The 25,145-nt window shown below is 38.8% G+C and overlaps 1 protein-coding gene and 3 pseudogenes across 1 annotated transcript in view; 3 read left to right on the top strand and 1 right to left on the bottom strand.

Moving 5' to 3' along the window:
• LOC110060349 (uncharacterized) overlaps nt 1-25,145 on the bottom strand; it is a 154,046-nt gene that overhangs the window by 116,402 nt on the left and 12,499 nt on the right. The window contains exons 21-35 of the mRNA XM_089276679.1: nt 23,944-24,252; nt 23,380-23,784; nt 22,910-22,939; nt 22,762-22,782; nt 21,310-21,618; nt 20,746-21,150; nt 20,276-20,305; nt 20,128-20,148; nt 18,676-18,984; nt 18,178-18,516; nt 17,708-17,737; nt 17,560-17,580; nt 12,392-12,700; nt 11,583-11,858; nt 5,650-5,931 (exon numbers count right to left, since the gene is read on the bottom strand). Of these exons, the coding sequence (XP_089132805.1) occupies nt 5,650-5,931; nt 11,583-11,858; nt 12,392-12,700; nt 17,560-17,580; nt 17,708-17,737; nt 18,178-18,516; nt 18,676-18,984; nt 20,128-20,148; nt 20,276-20,305; nt 20,746-21,150; nt 21,310-21,618; nt 22,762-22,782; nt 22,910-22,939; nt 23,380-23,784; nt 23,944-24,252 (3,096 nt within the window). The remainder of the gene's footprint in view (nt 1-5,649; nt 5,932-11,582; nt 11,859-12,391; nt 12,701-17,559; nt 17,581-17,707; nt 17,738-18,177; nt 18,517-18,675; nt 18,985-20,127; nt 20,149-20,275; nt 20,306-20,745; nt 21,151-21,309; nt 21,619-22,761; nt 22,783-22,909; nt 22,940-23,379; nt 23,785-23,943; nt 24,253-25,145) is intronic.
• LOC149098338 (uncharacterized) lies at nt 6,208-9,191 on the top strand (annotated as a pseudogene).
• On the top strand, nt 9,192-9,952 carry LOC149098339 (uncharacterized; annotated as a pseudogene).
• Nucleotides 10,028-11,114, top strand: LOC149098340 (uncharacterized; annotated as a pseudogene).

Genomic DNA, 25,145 nt, shown 5'->3' on the forward strand with positions numbered 1-25,145 from the left:
AGTAAAAAAAAGTACAGGTAAAGACAGAAAAGCAAGAGCAACAGAAAGAGAAAAACTAACTCCGTGTGGTTTCGTTTGATCCTACCGAAGTGCGCTGATAGGGTAACTTCCGATATATATCAAGCGCACTTCTGGTTTTTTTAAATGCTAAAGGAAACGCACTTTTTCATTAAATCCAGCCTTTTTCGACGAATTTCGATTCAAGCCAACGATGGAAACATAGCTATGCATTCCTATTTAGAAATCACGCTTTCTTCAGAAAAGTACGAATTTTTCAATATTTTCAATAATTCTCTCAAAATCTGACCTTTAAGAAATGAAACAAAATCTATGCATAGCGTAGTGAGTAAGTAAGTAAGTAAGTAAAGACTTTATTTAAAGAGGGTAGCACTAAAATAATATAAAAATACTAACAAACCAGTGGCCCTCTAAAAATTATGTACAATACGGATGTTAAAAACTATGGCATAATTATGAGATAATATAACGAATAAAAATACAATAGATAAATGATAAAATCAATTTAAAATACAAAAAGTATAACTAAATCACAGAATAAAATGATTTAAAAGCTGCTGTTCTTCAAAAATTTTTTTCCAAAGAGAGTTCCTAAAAGAATTAAGCGACGCTATTTTCCGCATTGATAGCGGTAAGCTGTTCCAGGCTTGACAGGCAGTCACAGTAAATGTTCTTCCTCCTTCAGTTTTGCGTTTGATAACAGGGCGAGCAATATTGAAGTTGGCATACCTATTCTGCCGTGAATGAGTGTCGCTAGTAAGCTTAAGTAAACTTTTAAGATAGGTTGGTACATGCCCCTTTAAACGCTTGTATATAATACAGCATTTAGTTAGTTTAGCCTGTTCGAAAAATGGTATCCAGTTTAGTTTATTGAACAGTTTGACGGAGGAGGCTTGACAATCGGCGTCTAGAATAACTCTAGCAGCCCTCTTCTGCAACTTTAGAGCACGGTTAAGACAATGTTTATCACAGCTGGTCCAAACCACATTTACATAATCAATTACCGGTCTTATCATAGTGTTATAGAAAATAAATCGATGTTTTAGAGGTGGACAATATTTAATTCTCTTTAAAATACCTATCCGCTGCGAGAGCTTTTTACTCAATTTCTCCACATGAGGGATAAATGTTAGTTCGTGGTCGATTTGTAGTCCCAAAAGCTTTGCACAACGAACATTCTCCAGTTGTTTTCCATTAACAACTACAGCAAGGTCATGGTTAATTCTGGTAGAAAGTCGCTTGCCAGTAATGGTAAGCACTTTTGTCTTGCTCTCATTGAGAGGAAGTTTATTAGCTATTGCCCATTGGTCGACCTCAGAAATTGCTGTAGTCAGTGAACTTTGTAAAACACCAACGGAATCAAAGTTAGCAGCGGAGGTTAACGTCGTGTCGTCTGCGTATAGGTCAATTTGAGCCGAGCTCACATGTAGCGGAAGATCGTTAATAAAGGCGATGAAAAGCAAGGGACCCAGAATTCAGCCTTGAGGTACGCCATGACGAACACAAGCAGTAGGGGATTCTATGATACCCATAGATACCAACTGGCGCCTTTCATTCAGATATGATTGAAACCAGATTAACGATTTGTTGTCAAGCCCATATGCTTGAAGTTTTTGCAATAGAGTCGAGTGATCAACCATGTCGAAAGCCTTGCAATAGTCAATTAAAATCATACCGCTCACGCGATCACTGTCAAGGTTGAACAGCAGTTCGTCGACAATTCCAATAAGAGCAGTTTCTGTACTGTGACGCTTGCGAAAACCAGACTGCTTAGAATAAATTAAGTTATTGACACACAAATAACTATAAAGTGAGTCGTGTACATGCCTCTCGATTACCTTGGAGGGTACTGGCAACACTGATATCGGACGATAGTCGTTTACGTTTTCTGGATCCCCACCTTTAAATAACGGAGTGACTTTTGCAGTCTTCCAGCGCTGAGGAAAAACTGATGTGACGAAGGAAAGGAGTGAGGATTTAAATTAAAATATTAAATCAATGAAAAAAGTTCCGATAAAGTAATTTACCTGGGAGCCTTTGCATTTTTTCATTAGCCAGTTCAGTAATGCCACAATCTACTACGCAAGAAATAGAACTATATCGAACTACTTTCAACTCAACAGCCTTTTCAGCTTCCGACTTTCACTTGTTCGATCCTCCGGAACCACCGTGTTCTACAGTCCTCTACAGCTAAAAATCGAGCCTTCGACTTGAAGTGAATTTCATAACATCATGAGTCGGTGTTTCGCTTCCCAATGCGTCATTGCCAGGGCTAGTTGCAATGGCTGGATGTTCCTCCTTGCGAGTCCCTCAATTATCAACGGCAACTGCCAGTATTTTTTCGCCGACCGGAATTTTGTTGTCTGGTGCATTCTTCCGAGTCATGAAATCACCATCTAAAATAAGGCGATATGTCTCAACGCATTTCATTTGATTGCTCTTCTCCAGTAATGGTTTCATGATTCCAAAAAAACCTGTTACTAGCTTTTTCCCTTGCTGCTTTGAAATTCACGAATTCGCTCTGTGATTTCCGGGTGTTTACCCTGGAGGTTGCACTGGCTGATCCCAGGACAAGTCGGGTTTTTACAATATCTCTTTTAATTTAATTAATTTCCAGCCCCAACCCCTCGCTCATAGTCACCGGCTTGTCGTTGCAACCGAGTTTACTCTTGCTGGGCACTTGCAATTCGAGCTTCAAAACAATGGATATCATTAGAAAAGCGTTTCTCTTTCCCTTGCATGGAAACTCGTTGACGACTTCGCACTATTCACAGTATGGGCAGCAGATTGAGTTTTAGTACCACTCCAAGGCCCTTGTGTGATGTGTGTGATGATTTCTTTAAGCAGAATTTCTTTTTTCGCTTAAGGCAGTTTAAGCGGGGATGGAAACAGAACTATAGATGTATTTTAGCGATTCTTTTGTTGTAAATCCTCTGTCCCCAAAATCTTTCGAAATATATTTGAGATCCAAGCTGCAAGGGAATAAAGATGGCACGTAGATATTTCGCCCTGTATGACACGCACATGTTTACGGCAAAATGGTCAAGAACAACTTTCGAATGCTGCTTTTTTTTAACACCGGCAGCGCGTAGTTTTCAGCTTGACAAATATCAAATTCACCTTCAGTCAATCAACATTCGTTTTCTCTCAGACAGATAGAAGCCAGTTCATTACCAGTGACGCAAGTTGAATGAATTCAGCAGGCTTCTATTTCTAGACTGAGAGAAAGTTGAAAACGTGTTTCAGGCATGAGAGCAATTTCTGTTAAAAATGTTTATTTTTCCGGAAGTCCGCACTGGAGATATTTTCGACTTTTTTCCTGAGATGGATAACTTACATTACCCTTACGAAGTTAATGGTGATAAACGCGGGTAAAGTAGTTCGACATCTTCCGACGAGCTTTGCAGAACACATTTACAGGCTAGCTTTGGAACTGAAGGGTAACATTACTGTCCTTTGGTAAGTTTACATTTCTATTATATTGGCTTGTCGAAAATCTTTAAGTTATTTTCTTATTAACAATACGATTTCATTGATGAGGATTACGCGGCATAAGGCGGAACGTCACATACAACATTTTGGCACATGCATCTCTAGCTATAGAATGTTCAGAGGAGGGTTTTCAAATAAGTATTTTGATTCTTTTAGTTTCGTGAGGTTTTGACACTGAGATTTTGCTAAAAGTTGGAGTTGATGAAATTTCGAGGAAAATTTGTCGTTTCCATTGCTTAGATTGAGTTAAGATTAATACAAACATATTAACCAGTGATTTGAATCCATTCCTCTTCTAGTGAGATTACTGGGATGCCTGAACCGATTCTAAGACCCTGGCCCTTTATGTGGCACAGAGTTAGAGGGATAGCAATACCCTGTCGATATATTATTTACTGTGAAAGAAGGAGAATATCCTCAGTTTGGTTTCAACTGCAGTTATCACTGAAGCATGTTCCTGGAAGCTCGTTATCTCACTCGTGACCATTTTAGTTTTTTGTTTCTTCTTTTTTAATACAAGCAACAATGGAGCATAGCTTACCGTTTATGGTAGTGTATTAAAGGACTATAAAAGCCATAGGTTTCATCATCTACCGGTATATTTTGTTGACCGGCTGGGAAAGCTTCCATCGAAGGAACAACAGCTTTCGAGAACACAACACTTTATTCTCAGCTGATATGCAGCCATGTTCGTTTTGCACACACAATACGGCCCATGTGGAATACCGCTGACCCCTATGATACGACGACAGAATTATCTTCTATCAACAATTTCATAAATAGAATCAACCTTAAAACCGGACGAGCGACTAAGTTTTACACAGCCGTTGATTACATTTAAAAAAAAAAACAACCAATGTACCTTAAAACAGAAACAAAAAGAAAAGGATCAAACTCCACCAATCACAAGAACAGGCCATGACCTTTTACATGTAAGCCCGTTGAAGTTTAGACTTCTTTGTTTCACGAGATGTTCACTGCTCGTACTCTGCGTGCAGGCCAGTTAACAGTGGCTCCGCAAAATGTCCATGGTAAAAATTACAGTTGTCCATGATTACAGTGTGTCTCCCCGTTCCATATTGCAGACCAATCGTTTTTTGCAGTTCAACTGCCTCCTCAAAAAACAAGAGCATAATGTTTATATAATCCACTCCTTGCACCCAATTCAGCAGATTTAAATAATGTGTATGTTGCGTTGAAGGCATACTTTTGAAACTCAAATGCCGCTTCGCTGACGTAACTGCTTCCAAAATGTCAATTTGTCGTTGTTTTTAGAACGTTGCTTTCGTCAAAAAAGTGCAGTGTTGCTGGATTGAGATCGCTTACTAGATCTAAGTATGTATCATTCAGGGGAACATTATTTGCTGTTGTTATTCCAATGGTGTTACACTTAACGTTTTGTGAGACATGAAAAGATCTGACCTGACGCATTTAGTTTTAGAGAGTTCACTCGGTACATCTAAGGGATGAACGACGCACGAAGTGGAAACATATCCTGGTTAACTGTGCGATCTGCCGCTGAGAATCGAGAACTCTCTCAAGAAACATCAGAGGCAACTTGGTGCCGGGCACGTAGAGGGCACCTTTTCAATTTTATACCATATTTATCACCGGAAACATCTCCATCAGTTCCTTTTTCGCCGTTCACGACGTTCAGTTACCATAATATACATGTAGTAAATTTGTTTTCGATAACGGCAGTTTTGTATTTCTAACCATTCGGCCCTTCCGCGTTCGCGATTGGCTCAAAACAATTTAGTTTGAATTCATTGTTCATTGTTTTGTTTTTAAAAGTGATCCCGGTTAATGTAGCTCCCCTGTAAAATGCTAATAGCTGAGTGAGGTTAGATCAACCGGGAAAATATTTGGCTCTCGGTTCAAGCCAAATATTTCCTACCTGGCCGTTCCAGTCAGTCAATAAGTACATATTATCGCTTCTCATTGTTTTTTAACAGTATTAACACTGTGCAACTAGAGGGTTAGAGTAACTTCACTCACTGGATATGAAATGACGAATCCAGACAGCAACGTTTTAAAACTCCCCATGGCAAGATTTAAAACTGACAGAGAGAATCCTTGCACTGCTAAATGCGGTCCCTTGTGTCACACATAGACTGTTAAGCAAGATGCTATACTTACAATTGACATCTAGTGTAGCAGCATCGGATGTAGCGTTTCCAAGGCTGTTGTTTGCCACACATCGATAGTTACCATTATCTGTTCTTTTCACTTTCGTTATTGTCAACTGCTTTTTGTCTGCTGAAAAACTGATCCTGGAATTGATGGTTGTATTTACTTGTATTCCATCTGTGGTCCATGATATTGACGGTGCTGGATTTCCAGCAACGTTACAAGATAAAGTCATGTTATCTCCTTCTGTTACAGCTCTGTTTTGAGGATCAACAGTGATGTCAGGTGGATCTGTAACAAACGAGACAACTGTTGTAATAAGGGGAAATTTCGAAATAACACAAAAATATTTCGGGACTGTACAAAGCCTGTATTTACGTTTAAAGTAAATTTTTAAGTTATCAAACTACAGTGCGCCTACCGCTGCCAAGGCTATCCTAGCAAATTATTTGCCAACGATGAACATGAGGTTTCGGGTAATAACTACAGAGTTTGTGGGGCTTCTTTCCGGAAGCCTTGTGCTGAGGTCCATTGTTTTAGGGTGATGACAGTCCATGCATAGTATGCATGTACTTACAGTTGAACCATGGACGTTGTAAACTCAACTCAGGTCTGAGAACTTTAATCATAAAGCCCGGATTATTATATATGTATATATATATATATATATATATATATATATATATATATATATATATATATATATAATATATAATACTGCTACCACTTGTGAGGTAGCAGTACATTTCAATAAAATTCCACACTCCTTGGATGATTTTGAATTCCAATGCATTGATCTGGTGCAGGCCCCTAATGACTCAGACGAGATCGATAGGTTTTTAATTACGAAAGAGGCTTATTGGAGTGCTCAACTGTTCTCTTTGGCCCCCCATGGCTTAAATAAAAGAAAAGAATTTCACTCCAAAAACAGAATTTGTTATAATTAACTTTCTCTTGTGTAAATATGCGTTCGCGCCATAAGGCAGTTCAAAGGCCCTTCCTTGGATTTTGTCAGCTTTTTGGGTGTTAGTTATGCTCAAAGGCCCTGCCTGGGATCTTATTACAGCTTATTGTTTAAGGGCCCCTCCAGGGATTTTGTTGTTTGTCAACCCTTTAATGCTCCAAAGGCCTCGATTTGGGATTTTGTTATTAACCTTGTCCAGCGTAAACGTAGGTTTCTTCTTTTATATTTACCGCATTGCAAGAGTCCGTTTTATCTATTTTAACTCTTTTAGTTTTTAGGTTGAATTTAACCTAGTTCTGCAATTATCACGCTCTATAATGTAATTTATGCACCGTATTGTATTCTTTTCGTTTGGTCTACTAATTATCACCCTGTATGACGTAATTTATAGTACAGCATTGTATTTCTCGTTTTGCATTTTCTTCCTGTATTGTATTAATCACGATGTATTAATAGCACAATATTGTATTTTTCATTTCGTTACGTAATCTCCCACACTGTAACCGTATTTAAACTTAGTTTTCGTCCTTTTTCTCTTGTAACTGATGAAGGTCTAAGACCGAAACGTTTTTTTATTAAATTCTTAACTTTTTAACTTTTTTTACCGTCAGAAGTTGTCCGTCCTTGCTTTATCAAACGTTTTTAAATTCATTTTTGCGGTGAGGCTTGGACTGTGAATCTTCATTGATCCTCCTGACGCAGTGGCATTCTTTGTTGGGTTGAGGCATCTTATAACCGTTTTATATATATATATATATATATATATGTATATATATATTGCAACAGGATTCTGTTTAGAAGGTCACTGGATTCCTTTTTTTTTTTGAAGTAATAAATCTGACACTGTATAGACCGATTTCGATGTGTTAAAATTAAGTCTAAAACAATAGACCTAAGCACGAGGTTTCGGGGAATAACTACAGAGTTTGTGGGGTTTATTCCTGGAAGTCTCGTGATGAGGTCCATTGTTTTAGGATGAATTTTAATATGTCGAAATTGGTCTATTTGCTTGCGAATAGGATTTTTATGTTTTATTCAATTCTTTGACACGCTGGCGAAGGATTATTTTTCATCGTTTGACTTTTAAGAGGTAAGCTCTCAGTCTTTTTATTGTCTCAAGCGGAGGACACGTACCCAATGTTATGATCGTCTATTGTGGTTCATTTTACTTTTAATACGAATCACTTTTGCACGAACGGCTCGCAGTTGCAGCTCGTTTATTTGGTCCACCATTGTTATGTCTACTGGGGTTGCATCTGTGCCTATTTTGGGTCATTCATTTGTTAAGCGTCTGAAACACGATTTAAGATCTCATTTTGACCCACTGGCCCATAGTAATTTTAAACTTGGGGGGACCGTGTCTGTTTATTTACTCGTTGTTGGGGGAGAAGCTCCGTGCGAAGATCTGGAACAATGAGTTCTTTGATTTTCATGCTTTACTGAGGATAAATACCAAGTAACTATTTCAAATTCTGACAAGGAGAGAATTCCATCATTATGTTTAGAACCTGTTGCGAAGGCTAAGAAGCACTTGTCAGTTGAAACCTGACTAAGTTGCTTTCATATTTTTGTCGGGGTGTACACTAGTAGGTGTCCCCATGAGGCCCCCGCCCTCATGAAATATGGGGAAGTGGTTCAGGATTTAACAGCCAGGGGTGATAATTGGAAGTTTCAAGGCGAAAACTTCCATTTTTTTTAAAGGCAAGCACAACCTGCTTAATTCCCATGGGGTGTAATTCATTGGGAGTTATGGATGCTGGCTCAACAATTTTTTTAAAAAGCAAATAAATCCTGACAGTCAGGGACTTTCTAAGCCCTAGGATCAGGGTACCCCAAAGGGGTATTGTTTTAAGTTTCACAGGGGAGTGGATGGTGATGTTGGTTGTGCCTTTAAACATTTATGTTATAAGTGTGAGGTCCCCATCCGGTCAGTCGGTGTAATTTTCGTGGCCAGAGTAGAACCTCATCGAACCGACCCCTGCCTGCCAAGTCCCAAACTGAAAAATCATAATTTGCCGACACCTGTCATTGTCGAGAGGTTAGATTTCCTCCTTCCTAGGTACAATCATTCCATTGCAGTGTTTCTTTCATCAGGATTTAAGGAGGGTGTTCCTTTACATTATGAAGGTGACCCTGGTTGCTCGGATGTAAAAAAATTAATTTCAGCTTCAGAAAACCCGGATGTAGTAGATACGAAAATTAGTAAGGGGCTTGAGGCGGGTCACCTAGCTGGACCATTTCGGACTAGACCTTTCTACCGATTTCAGATTTCTTCCTTAGGTGTCGTTCCAAAAAAGACTCCTGGGAATTTAGATTGATCCACCACTTATCGTATCCCAGGGGTTCTTCTGGGGGCATCTCTCCAGACCCTACTAGAGTTTCGTATGCAACTATTGCAGATGCCATCCGCCACATTAAGGCTGCAGGTCGTGGGTGTTTTATAGCCAAAACCGATGTGAAGAATGTTTTTAGGATTATCCCCATTCGTCCTCTGGATTATAGTTTGCTTGGTATGAGATGGAGGAATTTGTATTATGACGATCGGTGCATGCCTATGGGGTGCTCTAGTAGTTGTAAGACATTTGAAACCCTTAGTACTGCAATGGAATGGATTGCTCAGAATAAACTGAGGAATAATCATATTATTCATTTACTCAGTGATTTTCTAATTACTGCCCGGTCTCGATCATTATGCAAGGATCAGTTACATTTATTTATTGACCTGTGTTCATACATTGGTATTCCCATAGCACCAGAGAAAACATGTGGTTCTGCTACAACATTTTCCTTTGCTGGAATCGAATTGGATTATGTTTCTTTCGAGGTTCGTTTGCCTCTGGACAAAATTGACAAATGTCTCTGATTTCCGACTTTCTTACTCGTGAAACGGTGACACTGAAAGAAATCCAATCATTAACGGGCATGCTAAATTTTGCATGTTCTGGCGTTGTTCCAGGTAGAGTCTTTTTACGTAGGTTAATTGATCTCACTGTCGGGATCCATTCGCCATATCATTATGTTCGGATAAATCGAGAGGTCAAAGCTGACTTAAAGCTTTGGCAGTCTTTTTTGACTGGTTTCAATGGCAGGTCCTTCTTTCTTGAAGACTTCTGGGACAGTTCAGACAAATTGGAGCTATATACTGATGCCGCTGGTTCATTAGGTTTTGGAGCAGTTTTTGGCAGTAAATGGTGCTATGGGATATGGCCTCATAATTGGTTACACCAGAACATTGCTATGCTTGAGCTTTATCCAATTGTTCTTAGTTTATATCTGTGGGTTGATCAAATGCAAAACCGTTGTATCCTGTTTCTGACAGATAATGAGGCACTTGTTTACGTTTAGCACAGTTGCAATATAGCTAGTGCTTCTCAGTATAACGACTGCCTGGGTATACGCAGCAAACATTTAGTTTACTAGGGTTATGGAAAGCTTGGGTCTCGTCTACATAGTCGGCTGCCAATTACCCTACCAATTCTACATAGAATTTTGGAATCTTCAGTTCAATTTTGTCATACAGCTTATGATATTTGTTTATTTCAGGCCATGTGCTCACTTGCCTCTTTTTTATGCGAGTTGGTGAGATCACTTTAACAACCACAAAGGAGAGAGGCTCTCTTATTCAACTTCACCAGCTTACGCAGCTGATGGATGCGAATCGGGGGGTCGTTGGCTTTAAAGTTCACCTTTCTTGACTTCAAACATAATTACAATCAGTGACCTTTTTCAGTCTCCATTAATCGTTGCAACAATTTCTGTCCTGTAAAAATCATCTTGGATCATTTGTCTCTTCGGGGGAGCAGGCGAGGGCCTCTTTTTCGCTTTTCAGATGATTCCCCTCTCGAGAGAGCTATATTCAATGACAATCTTTCCATGGCCATTAAGCATTGCGGTCTTGACCCTTCACGTTATAGCTTTCGTATAGGCGCTGCTTCTTATTCTGCTGATGCTGGAATGTCTGATGCACAGATAAGGGTTTTCGGGCGTTGGAAGTCCAATGCCTTCCAGAAATATATCATAATCCCTTCATTATCATCATAGTTGATTAATTTAAGGCTGGTGGCAGCCTCCGGAAGGGGAGGTTGCTGCTGCTGCTCCTGCCGTATTCTGGACTGGTTTTACTGACTTGCAAGTGCAGCAGTTTTACTCAGTTCAGAGTGAGGTGGTATTGGCATTTTTGGGATTTTAATTTGAACATATTTTAGACGGGGGGCTGACCTGCACGGGCAGGAGTTTCCCGTTTAATTTCTCACATATTTTTCTATATAAGTATTGTTGTGTGGCACAGCAGGATGCCAGTGTATACTTCTATTTTTACATTTACGAGGCTGGCTTGCCAGGACAGCAGTCTCCTAATTTTTTATTTGGTATTTTCCGTCATCAAGTTAATTGTAATATGGTATATATCTGTATCCCGAGGTTGTAATATGACCTGGCAACATGTCAGTTTACCTTTACTCATTAACCATTGGAGGGCTGACGTGCAAGGGCAGTGGTTCCCTAGTTATCACGAATAACAGTTTTAAAATATTTGTGATTTTCTCAGTTTGTATTAACCTATCTTCATTACTTTTGTTACCTAGTCTTGGGGAAGAGGCGTTTGCTTGCAAGGGCAGCAGTTCCTTTTTTTCCAGTGTTGCATTTCCTTTGGGTGGGGCGAGCGTAATTGTTTCGGAGAACCCTGATGCTTTTGGCGTTTTTGAGTGCCCTCACCTTTACCGGGCCAGAAAAATACTTAATTTTGTTCCTTGTAGATTGATCATGATCTCAAAACATGATTTTATTAAAGCGGCTATGGGCCTTTGTTCATAGCCATTTAATTCTAACAATGGTTTGTTCTGATATCATGTTGGGGCCAAGCAAACAGGCTTCAGGATATGAAGCACTGATTTATGTGTGGATGGGAGGAAGGGGTAAAACATAAAAAAATTTTATAATGTTAAAATCACATGATTGACCTCAAATATATTCGTCTTACACTGTACATCCAACTTAGCAGCATCTGAGGCATCACGTCCAACCCTGTTTTTCGCCACACATCGGTATTCTCCGCTGTCCGTCCTGTTCACATCCGTAATTGTCAACTGCTTTTTGTCGTCTGAAAAATTTATCCTTCCACTTGTATTTACAAAAGATCCATCTCTTCTCCATGATATTGTTGGTGCTGGATTTCCCGTAGCGTTACAAGATAAAGTCACGTTACCTCCTTCCCTTAAGATAACTCCCTGTGGATGAGTGGTGATCGAAGGTCTCTCTGTAAAGATGCAACAAAAGATAATGCCACGATTGCAGTTAAGTTCTTAGTCGTGCAAAATATTCCTTCTTTTCTCTAGGTTCTCGAATGACTTTATCAAAACAAACCTTTCCATAGTCCAAAAAAGTAACTATAGTAAATGCAAAAATCTTTGCCTCTAGAATCTATAAAGTACCACAAGTTTTAAGACAATTTTTCAGGAAAAGAATTCCAGAGGAAATTAGGCTTATCTTTTTCAAGTACTTTTTTCAATGTCATCGTCGTCGTTTCTGAGAACAGTTTGTAAACAACTACTAAAGCGGTACGCGGTTTTGGTCATGGACAAAAGAGAACAGGCTCGATCATTTCAGATTGCTAAATTGCTCTTGATAATCCTAATGGATGGTAATCCCGTGTCAGAGTATATATGATATGTTTTAGACTACTACTAATTTCGCATAATATAGATACACAACATAAATACCCTCCGAGACACAAACGTGAGTGCAAGGTATGAGCCTATTGAATAATTGGTTCTGTACTCTAAAACACACCTTCAATAACAATTACAATCGTATCGGATAAGTTGCCAACACCATTTGCAACATCACAGGTGTAATTTCCAGCATCTTCTGAGGTAGTGTTAAGAATTTTCAGCTGAAGTTGGGTTTCATTGTAATGTGGAATAGTTATTCTTGAGTCATTTATCTGCACACTTGTATTTCTTGCTATAACAGTCCCATTTACTTTCCACAGTACTTCAGACACTGGTGGTGAAGCATTATACCGGCAGGTCAGCCGCATATCGTCCCCTATCGTTACAAACTCTGTTTGATTTCCATCAATTGTCACTACTGATAGAACTGCAATTGAAACACAATTGGGGTTAAAATCAAATATATTCGATCGCCAGTTGATTTCCCTTTATCTCGCGAACAAGAAATGAACAAACTAGAATTGTCAACACGTTTTAAAAGCAAATGGGATATTCTAAAACGCCGAATTTGTGGCAATAATCAGGCACTTCAGTGAAATTTTGTGCGGTCAAAAGCGAAGTAAGGATGGCAAGATTTCTAAAGAAGTAAAAATTTTGCAACGAAGTCACTTCCTGTGGTAAGATTTACCTCAAAGAGCATGATTTCTTTCAAACGCAGGTGAAAAGAAAAACTTGCACTACACATGCTACGGTACATGGAAATTTCCATGTACCTTCCTGTATTACACATGTTAAGGTACACGGAAATTTCCATTTACCTTCCTGCACGACACATGTCAAGGTTCATGGAAATTTCCATGCACCTTCCTGCATTACACATGTTAAGGTACATGGAAATTTCCATGTACCTTCCTGCACTACACGCGTTAAGGTACATGGAAATTTCCATGTACATTTCTACACCACACACGTTAAGGTACATGGAAATTTCCATGTACCTTCCTGCATTACACATTTCCTTCCTTTACCTTCAGGCACTCCCTGTACCTTTTTGCATTACTCTGTGAAGGTACATGGAAATTTTCATCTACCTTAAGATGACACATAAAATGTATGAGGCATATTTATACAGCTCTTAAATCGCTCCCTGTTATGATCGTGTCAGATAGCCCTTACATTTAGTGAGTGAGACGAGGCAGATGTTTTGAAAATATATGATATCTCACAAAATTTATTGTAAGATACACAACTCCCTGTCTTAGCAAGACAGCTCTTTTTGGAAGATTCATGGACCTAGAAATTAAAGAAACAACGCATGTCAATATATTGTAAAACAATGATCTGAAATCTTTTAACGTTTCGAAGAGTTCGATTTAGTCTCTGTTTGTTTCGTGTTCACTGTGTTTTACTTGGGCTGCATGTATGGATTTCAGCATTCAACGACTCAATATTTGTAAACTGCTTAATCAGAATAAGCTATCTCCTTTATATATTTACATGTAATCGGTCTCAAAACGTTTTTTTTTCATTTAAGGATATTTTTTTAGCTTTATGAAGGGAATTATTAGGTTTTCAATGCAACAAGTACGTTTTCGAAAATTACCAAAATGGTGCACTTTTGCATAATAAATGACCCGAGTACTGACCCACAAAGATACTTGACACGTTCATGGTACCATTCCGCGACTATTTTAATTCTAGTCATTTCACACTTAACAAGGCAAAATGAATATTTTTTTTACCTGTAAATTGATGAACTGTGAACTACAGCATGTTCACGGACTGTCTTCTCGCCGAGTTTCGATATACAACCTCACTTGTTGGCAGTCCCACAACAATTAATGGTGTACCGCTTCTGCCGTTTGCCCTGACCTGCTTCATTACAGCTTGTAAGATTACCAGCTCACGTCTTCTTTCACCGCAGTAATACGTTTGCTTCGTCATACTAATAAGCCAGTTCAATATTTAGTCGGGACAGCACTACGATTCCCAAAAATATAGCTCATAAGATGAAATTCGACCGTTAAACAGCACAGCGGAAATGAAAGCAGCTTGTCTGACAGTTTCGTTTCCGAAACCGCAATGATAGGTTAATGTCTGCGGTTATTAAAAGCATCTAGCTGACCCGGATACCGCTGATTCTAATTTATTACTCTGCGAATCCGAACAAAACCAACAATTTTATCAAAATAACACTCTCTCTAAAGTGAAGTGTTTTGCTTTTCTCTTTTGTTGGAGAAATATAAAATAAAAATTAGTTATTTTTGACACATACACAACTTGCGCTCACTTATTTGCATCCCATTGAATAAGAACTATTGTTCTATGCCTCGTTATTCAAAGACACCGACACATGTAAATGAATGAAGTTGCTCCTAATTACTAGGTTACGGAAACCTGAACAATAGCACGCCCAGAATGTCTGTGAGATAATGTCACTGCGGTTTAACGGAACCACGTATTGCAATCCGCCAAAAGGGCAAAGAACGATTAGAGCGGTGGCTTCGAGGAAGGAGGTCTGCTCTATTTTGGTTGTTACGGTGGGACCTATGCAGAGGTACTGCCGAGTTTAGGAGACAAAACATCCGTGTGCAAGTAAGTGGAATGAATCGCGCCCGATCTCCTGAAACCTATTATTGACCGAGATTATCAGTGAGATAAAGCATGGCGTTTACGCGGCGAACGGCAAAGGGGAAACTTTTGCCGTCTGTCTTGGTTGTTTGTGCTTTTTATAGATTTGTATTTGAGGATATATAGATTTCTATTTGAGGTGAATATCAGGAGTCGTTTTGCAGACCACAAAATCTGCAAAATCAAAGAGGCAATTTTTTTGCCGTTTTCCGTAAACGTCGAATTGTAGTTACCAGGGGCCGCGGTGTGGTCTCCTAAAAGAGTTTCAACACTCAATATTGTCGAAAAGCGTAATATATTAATTAATCTTTCTGCTACGTGTATTGGCCGTTTTAACAGTACGACTCGATATAATTTAAGTAATCACTGCGCTGTAGATCAATTTAAAAAAAAGCTATAATATTTTAATACTGCTTCTAGTCTCCTTTGCAGCCCCAAACGGCTCCGAAGGTGACTGTACCGCTTCTTGAGCTCTGGTCAGAAGGTCGTTCAAAGGAAGTGGCACCCGGGAAGTGGTATCTTCTAGTTCGACTATTTCTTTGTTAGCGAATTTAAACTTTTTCCAACAGAACTGGTCTTTATCACCTTTCGAAGGAGAGGGCTTTACCTCATTTTGAAATGGCAACTGAAATATTTCGATGGTGAATATATCATTAGATTAATTGTTACTTGAACCAAAATAATGCTCAAGAGCTAGAGAACTAGAGTAAGTGTATGTATAACAATCTGCGTTGATGTATTTTGTTTCTGTAATTTCCAGGTCCATGTCTCGTTCAAAGAGAGAAGAGTACTATTGTTCTATATTAATGTATCTTTCCGTTGGTTAATTAAAACTATTTAATTTTTCAGTCATTTTCAAGTTGTAGTTAGATTTTATATTTCCCAAGATTTACTTGAGCAATTGATTATCACATGAGGAAATGCTTGTCTATGTGTACCACAATTCCATGTACCTTGCCATGTGTTCCGCTGCAAGGTACATGGAAATTTCCACGTACGTTGCCACGTGTTTCGTTGCAAGGTACATGGAAAATTCCATGTACCCTGCCATGTGTTTCGTTGCAAGGTACATGGAAATTTCCATGTACCTTGCCAGATGTTTCGTAGAAGACGAAAATTGACAGAGATTACCTCAATTACCGATATTTTTACCAATCGTTCTTAAAATTAGCAAAATTAAGAAAATTCGCGGTCTTTCCTGCCAAGAGAAAGCTGCCTCTCACAACCTTTATACCAAAAATAAAAATTTGGGCTTACTTTTTGCCATATTTGTTGCCTTCCTTGCAGAAAACTCCTCTTTTAAGCTTATTCTTGCAACTAGATCTTGGCAAAAATCTTAACTTTTCCTGACATTTCTACCATAGCTGTCTTCAAAGCTCCGGTCCTGGTAAAGTTTTCACTTACTTACCCATTTCTTACCAGCTAACATTTTCAATACTCGTGGCAAAATTTAAGCACTTAATGCTAAATACTGCAAAAATGTTTACCACTCTGGCAAAAAAAAAAAAAAAAAGAGCAAAAAAAAAAGGGCATTTAATGCCACATTTGCTAATTTTATCTAAAAAAAATAGCGTTTTAGAATATCTCGTTTGGTTTTAGAACGTGTTTGTCTTTTTAGTAGAATGGACCGTTATGTATTTTGATTCTACTTGCTTCTCCTTGTAAGAAACTCCATGAATTGAAATACTCTTAAACATGACTTTCAGTACATCGTATATATTTATCTTTATCAAATACGCGAATAATAGCATTCTGATTCAGGCTTTTTTCCTTCGCACCTTGTCTTACCGGCAAAAGAATAGATGTAATGTTATGTGAGGTGAAACAAACAAAGATCGTTTGTTTCGCCTTCTTGCTGCAAGATAGCAGTACAGTATCGAGTTTTTTAATTCATTAGCGGGCTCATAGCCGTTTCCAGCATATTTCAGCTCTTGTACTTTGATGGATTAATACTGCCGCTCTTTCGTCGAACAATTCCATAGTATGTATAGGGGAAAATCAAAGAACGAGAAATTTTGGTTCGAATATTTAAGGCGACCGTGTCCCTTAAACGCGCAATAATTCCAACAGTTTCCACTTTATAACAAGTTTAATAATCATGGGAGTGGTTTCACAACATAAAGATGGCTCCAAAATCCCTCTTACAGTTTGTTAAAACTTGCAACAAAGTTGCATTATTAGTATGTTCAAACATGCTAATCAATATTCCACACGAGCTCAGAGTGGGTGGGGGTGGAGGAAGGGTCATATGACTTGTCATTAACGGAAAATCTCGTAGATCTAAAATCAAGGGCATTTCAACCGGTTGTACTGTTGTGGCGGCAACCGTCACGAAGATGGCCACAACATGTTTAGTACATTTTTTTGAAACATTATTATAGCATCAACTAAAATTATATGGATACATATTGTTCTCCCTTGAAGCGGCTTCAATGAAATCAAAAAATAAAAATAATAATGTCTAACTTACATATAGCTTGTTGCACGATATGGCCAGCCAAAACTGCAGACGCCACATTTCGAACTTTCTTCGATAATAACTCTAAGACATTTACTTACACATGACATTATTATTTGTACCTCCGGTAGAGTCATAAAATCATTAACATTAACACAGATAAAAAGAAATATTACGCTCATCTTATGTGTACTCACTTGTTGGAGCTGGAGTTGTAGCTGACGAGAAAAACAAAAGATGTGAAGAAAATGTGAATAGAGTATCAGGTAATTAGCAGTGTTTATAATGATACAAATATGTATGTTGATAATGAGAGAATGTGTAATGAATAAACAGGAGACTTACCTACAGTAGATTGCACGGCAATCATTGTAGCTAATGTAAAGACAAAACGACAGCAGAAAGTATTAACGATTCTGATACTAAATTTTGGGGTGACAAACGTTAAACGCAACAACGATTGCCAGAATGGTCATAGCTACGGTAGTATTAGAGTGCTAGCTCTTTTATATCGTAATAGTCAGTCATTATAGATCATTTGCTCCTCTCTGTTAAGGTAAGGGTAAGGGTAACCCATGATAGGCCAAACCCTACATGACATGCTATGCCCGTGCCATGCCATGCCATCCCATGCCATGCCATGCTATGTCTTGTCGTGCTTTAATGATCCCTCGAACATTTTCCCCGAAACTTGATCGATTGTTGGGTTGCATGTTTTTGGTAACATAGGAAACTCTAGGTGCACTGCAATGGTCTATTATACTCTAGAAAACGAACCCATTTATTGACTAATGACAAAAGGCTTAAGGACTCACTTTTTGATGCAGAGATGGTCGGACTCACTGACGGAGATGTACTCCTCAAGGGACTTGTAGACGAGGAAGATACAGTGGCACTGGTGCTGGAACTTACGGAGTCTGAAACACTAGTGCTGCTGCTGGATCTGTCAGACACACTGGCACTGCTGCTGGAACTGTCAGAGACACTGAGACTGCTGCTTGAACTGTTCGAGACACTGGCACTGGTGCTTGAACTTGGCGACACATTGACACCGCTGCTGCCTGAACCTTCAGATACACTGGCACTGCTGGTTGAACTTGGAGACACACTTGCACTGGTGCTTGAACTAGTCGACACAGTGGCTCTTGATAATCCTAATGGATGGTGATCCCGTGTCAGAGTATACATGATATGTTTTAGACTACCACTGATTTCGCATAATATAGACACAGAACGTAAATAGGCTCAGAGACACAAACATGAGTGCAAGGTATGAGCCTATTGAATAATTGGTTGTGTACTCTAAAACACACCTTCAATAACAATTACAATCGTATCGGATGAGTTGCCAACACCATTTGCAACATCACAGGTGTAATTTCCAGCATCTTCTGAGGTAGTGTTCAAAATTTTCAGCTGAAGCTGGGTTTCATTGTAATGTGGGATAGTTATTCTTGAGTCATTTATCTGCACACTTGTATTTCTTGCTATAACAGTCCCATTTATTTTCCACAGTACTTCAGACACTGGTGGTGAAGCATTATACCGGCAGGTCAGCTGCATATTGTCTCCTATCGTTACAAACTCTGTTTGATTTCCATCAATTGTCACTACTAATACAACTGCAATTGAAACACAATTGGAGTTAAAATCAAATATTTTCGAACGCCAGTTGATTTCCCTTTATCTCACGAACAAGAAATGGAGAAACTAGAATTGTCTTTTTAGTAGAATGGACCGTTATGTATTTTGATTCTACTTGCTTCTCCTTTTAAGAGAATCCATGAATTGAAATACTCTTAAACATGACTTTCAGTAAATCTGATATATCTATATTTATCAAATACGCGAATAACAGCTTTCTAATTCAGGTTTTTTTCCTTCGCACCTTGTCTTACCGGCAAAAGCATCGATGTAATGTTATGTGAGGTGAAACAAACAAAGATCGTTTGTTTCGCCTTCTTGCTGCAGGATAGCAGTACAGTATCGAGCTTTTTAATTCATTAGCTGGCTCACAGCCGTTTCCAGCATATTTCAGCTCTTCTACTTTGATGGATTAACACTGCCGCTCTTTCGTCAAACAATTCCATAGTATGTATAGGGGAAAATCAAAGAACGAGAAATTTTGGTTAGAATATTTAAGGAGACGGTGTGCCTTAAACGCGCAATAATTCCAACAGTTTCCACTTTATAACAAGTTTAATAATCATGGGAGTGGTTTCACAACATAAAGATGGCTCCAAAATCCCTCTTACAATTTGTTAAAACTTGCAACAAAGTTGCATTATTAGTATGTTCAAACATGCTAATCAATATTCCACACGAGCTCAGAGTGGGTGGGGGTGGAGGAAGGGTCATATGACTTGTCATTAACGGAAAATCTCGTAGATCTAAAATCAAGGGCATTTCAACCGGTTGTACTGTTGTGGCGGCAACCGTCACGAAGATGACCACAACATGTTTAGTACATTTTTTTGAAACATTATTATAGCATCAACTAAAATTATATGGATACATATTGTTCTCCCTTGAAGCGGCTTCAATGAAATCAAAAAATAAAAATAAAAATGTATAACTTACATATAGCTTGTTGCACGATATGGCCGGCTAAAACTGCAGACGCCACATTTCGAACTTTCTTCGATAATAACTCTAAGACATTTACTTACACATGACATTATTATTTGTACCTCCGGTAGAGTCATAAAATCATTAACATTAACACAGATAAAAAGAAATATTACGCTCATCTTATGTGTACTCACTTGTTGGAGCTGGAGTTGTAGCTGACGAGAAAAACAAAAGATGTGAAGAAAATGTGAATAGAGTATCAGGTAATTAGCAGTGTTTATAATGATACAAATATGTATGTTGATAATGAGAGAATGTGTAATGAATAAACAGGAGACTTACCTACAGTAGATTGCACGGCAATCATTGTAGCTAATGTAAAGACAAAACGACAGCAGAAATTATTAACGATTCTGATACTAAATTTTGGAGTCACAAACGTTAAACGCAACTACGATTGCCAGAATGATCATAGCTATGGAAGTATTACAGTGCTAGCTCTTTTATATCGTAATAGTCAGTCATTATAGATCATTTGCTCCTCTCTGTTAATGTAAGGGTAAGGGTAACCCATGATAGGCCAAACCCTACATGACATGCTATGCCTGTGCCATGCCATGCCATCCCATGCCATGCCATGCTATGTCTCGTCGTGCTTTAATGATCCCTCGAACATTTTCCCCGAAACTTGATCGATTGTTGGGTTGCATGTTTTTGGTAATATAGGAAACTCTAGGTGCACTGCAATGGTCTATTATACTCTAGAAAACGAACCCATTTATTGACTAATGACAAAAGGCTTAAGGACTCACTTTTTGATGCAGAGATGGTCGGAATCACTGACGGAGATGTACTCTCCAAGGCACTTGTAGACGAGGAAGATACAGTGGCACTGGTGCTGGAACTTACGGAGTCTGAAACACTGGTGCTGCTGATTGAAGTGGCAGACAAACTGGTACTGCTACTGGAACTTACGAACTCTGAAACACTAGTGCTGCTGCTGGATCTGTCAGACACACTGGCACTGCTGCTGGAACTGTCAGAGACACTGAGACTGCTGCTTGAACTGTTCGAGACACTGGCACTGGTGCTTGAACTTGGCGACACATTGACACCGCTGCTGCCTGAACCTTCAGATACACTGGCACTGCTGGTTGAACTTGGAGACACACTTGCACTGGTGCTTGAACTAGTCGACACAGTGGCTCTTGATAATCCTAATGGATGGTGATCCCGTGTCAGAGTATACATGATATGTTTTAGACTACCACTGATTTCGCATAATATAGACACAGAACGTAAATAGGCTCAGAGACACAAACATGAGTGCAAGGTATGAGCCTATTGAATAATTGGTTGTGTACTCTAAAACACACCTTCAATAACAATTACAATCGTATCGGATGAGTTGCCAACACCATTTGCAACATCACAGGTGTAATTTCCAGCATCTTCTGAGGTAGTGTTCAAAATTTTCAGCTGAAGCTGGGTTTCATTGTAATGTGGGATAGTTATTCTTGAGTCATTTATCTGCACACTTGTATTTCTTGCTATAACAGTCCCATTTATTTTCCACAGTACTTCAGACACTGGTGGTGAAGCATTATACCGGCAGGTCAGCTGCATATTGTCTCCTATCGTTACAAACTCTGTTTGATTTCCATCAATTGTCACTACTAATACAACTGCAATTGAAACACAATTGGAGTTAAAATCAAATATTTTCGAACGCCAGTTGATTTCCCTTTATCTCACGAACAAGAAATGGAGAAACTAGAATTGTCTTTTTAGTAGAATGGACCGTTATGTATTTTGATTCTACTTGCTTCTCCTTTTAAGAGAATCCATGAATTGAAATACTCTTAAACATGACTTTCAGTAAATCTGATATATCTATATTTATCAAATACGCGAATAACAGCTTTCTAATTCAGGTTTTTTTCCTTCGCACCTTGTCTTACCGGCAAAAGCATCGATGTAATGTTATGTGAGGTGAAACAAACAAAGATCGTTTGTTTCGCCTTCTTGCTGCAGGATAGCAGTACAGTATCGAGCTTTTTAATTCATTAGCTGGCTCACAGCCGTTTCCAGCATATTTCAGCTCTTCTACTTTGATGGATTAACACTGCCGCTCTTTCGTCAAACAATTCCATAGTATGTATAGGGGAAAATCAAAGAACGAGAAATTTTGGTTAGAATATTTAAGGAGACGGTGTGCCTTAAACGCGCAATAATTCCAACAGTTTCCACTTTATAACAAGTTTAATAATCATGGGAGTGGTTTCACAACATAAAGATGGCTCCAAAATCCCTCTTACAATTTGTTAAAACTTGCAACAAAGTTGCATTATTAGTATGTTCAAACATGCTAATCAATATTCCACACGAGCTCAGAGTGGGTGGGGGTGGAGGAAGGGTCATATGACTTGTCATTAACGGAAAATCTCGTAGATCTAAAATCAAGGGCATTTCAACCGGTTGTACTGTTGTGGCGGCAACCGTCACGAAGATGACCACAACATGTTTAGTACATTTTTTTGAAACATTATTATAGCATCAACTAAAATTATATGGATACATATTGTTCTCCCTTGAAGCGGCTTCAATGAAATCAAAAAATAAAAATAAAAATGTATAACTTACATATAGCTTGTTGCACGATATGGCCGGCTAAAACTGCAGACGCCACATTTCGAACTTTCTTCGATAATAACTCTAAGACATTTACTTACACATGACATTATTATTTGTACCTCCGGTAGAGTCATAAAATCATTAACATTAACACAGATAAAAAGAAATATTACGCTCATCTTATGTGTACTCACTTGTTGGAGCTGGAGTTGTAGCTGACGAGAAAAACAAAAGATGTGAAGAAAATGTGAATAGAGTATCAGGTAATTAGCAGTGTTTATAATGATACAAATATGTATGTTGATAATGAGAGAATGTGTAATGAATAAACAGGAGACTTACCTACAGTAGATTGCACGGCAATCATTGTAGCTAATGTAAAGACAAAACGACAGCAGAAATTATTAACGATTCTGATACTAAATTTTGGAGTCACAAACGTTAAACGCAACTACGATTGCCAGAATGATCATAGCTATGGAAGTATTACAGTGCTAGCTCTTTTATATCGTAATAGTCAGTCATTATAGATCATTTGCTCCTCTCTGTTAATGTAAGGGTAAGGGTAACCCATGATAGGCCAAACCCTACATGACATGCTATGCCTGTGCCATGCCATGCCATCCCATGCCATGCCATGCTATGTCTTGTCGTGCTTTAATGATCCCTCGAACATTTTCCCCGAAACTTGATCGATTGTTGGGTTGCATGTTTTTGGTAATATAGGAAACTCTAGGTGCACTGCAATGGTCTATTATACTCTAGAAAACGAACCCATTTATTGACTAATGACAAAAGGCTTAAGGACTCACTTTTTGATGCAGAGATGGTCGGAATCACTGACGGAGATGTACTCTCCAAGGCACTTGTAGACGAGGAAGATACAGTGGCACTGGTGCTGGAACTTACGGAGTCTGAAACACTGGTGCTGCTGATTGAAGTGGCAGACAAACTGGTACTGCTACTGGAACTTACGAACTCTGAAACACTAGTGCTGCTGCTGGATCTGTCAGACACACTGGCACTGCTGCTGGAACTGTCAGAGACACTGAGACTGCTGCTTGAACTGTTCGAGACACTGGCACTGGTGCTTGAACTTGGCGACACATTGACACCGCTGCTGCCTGAACCTTCAGATACACTGGCACTGCTGGTTGAACTTGGAGACACACTTGCACTGGTGCTTGAACTAGTCGACACAGTGGCTCTTGATAATCCTAATGGATGGTGATCCCGTGTCAGAGTATACATGATATGTTTTAGACTACCACTGATTTCGCATAATATAGACACAGAACGTAAATAGGCTCAGAGACACAAACATGAGTGCAAGGTATGAGCCTATTGAATAATTGGTTGTGTACTCTAAAACACACCTTCAATAACAATTACAATCGTATCGGATGAGTTGCCAACACCATTTGCAACATCACAGGTGTAATTTCCAGCATCTTCTGAGGTAGTGTTCAAAATTTTCAGCTGAAGCTGGGTTTCATTGTAATGTGGGATAGTTATTCTTGAGTCATTTATCTGCACACTTGTATTTCTTGCTATAACAGTCCCATTTATTTTCCACAGTACTTCAGACACTGGTGGTGAAGCATTATACCGGCAGGTCAGCTGCATATTGTCTCCTATCGTTACAAACTCTGTTTGATTTCCATCAATTGTCACTACTAATACAACTGCAATTGAAACACAATTGGAGTTAAAATCAAATATTTTCGAACGCCAGTTGATTTCCCTTTATCTCACGAACAAGAAATGGAGAAACTAGAATTGTCTTTTTAGTAGAATGGACCGTTATGTATTTTGATTCTACTTGCTTCTCCTTTTAAGAGAATCCATGAATTGAAATACTCTTAAACATGACTTTCAGTAAATCTGATATATCTATATTTATCAAATACGCGAATAACAGCTTTCTAATTCAGGTTTTTTTCCTTCGCACCTTGTCTTACCGGCAAAAGCATCGATGTAATGTTATGTGAGGTGAAACAAACAAAGATCGTTTGTTTCGCCTTCTTGCTGCAGGATAGCAGTACAGTATCGAGCTTTTTAATTCATTAGCTGGCTCACAGCCGTTTCCAGCATATTTCAGCTCTTCTACTTTGATGGATTAACACTGCCGCTCTTTCGTCAAACAATTCCATAGTATGTATAGGGGAAAATCAAAGAACGAGAAATTTTGGTTAGAATATTTAAGGAGACGGTGTGCCTTAAACGCGCAATAATTCCAACAGTTTCCACTTTATAACAAGTTTAATAATCATGGGAGTGGTTTCACAACATAAAGATGGCTCCAAAATCCCTCTTACAATTTGTTAAAACTTGCAACAAAGTTGCATTATTAGTATGTTCAAACATGCTAATCAATATTCCACACGAGCTCAGAGTGGGTGGGGGTGGAGGAAGGGTCATATGACTTGTCATTAACGGAAAATCTCGTAGATCTAAAATCAAGGGCATTTCAACCGGTTGTACTGTTGTGGCGGCAACCGTCACGAAGATGACCACAACATGTTTAGTACATTTTTTTGAAACATTATTATAGCATCAACTAAAATTATATGGATAC

This window comes from Orbicella faveolata, unplaced genomic scaffold, assembly GCF_042242905.1.
Source record: "Orbicella faveolata isolate gen_17 unplaced genomic scaffold, um_ofav_v1 contig_46, whole genome shotgun sequence".
Lineage (NCBI taxonomy): Eukaryota > Metazoa > Cnidaria > Anthozoa > Scleractinia > Merulinidae > Orbicella > Orbicella faveolata.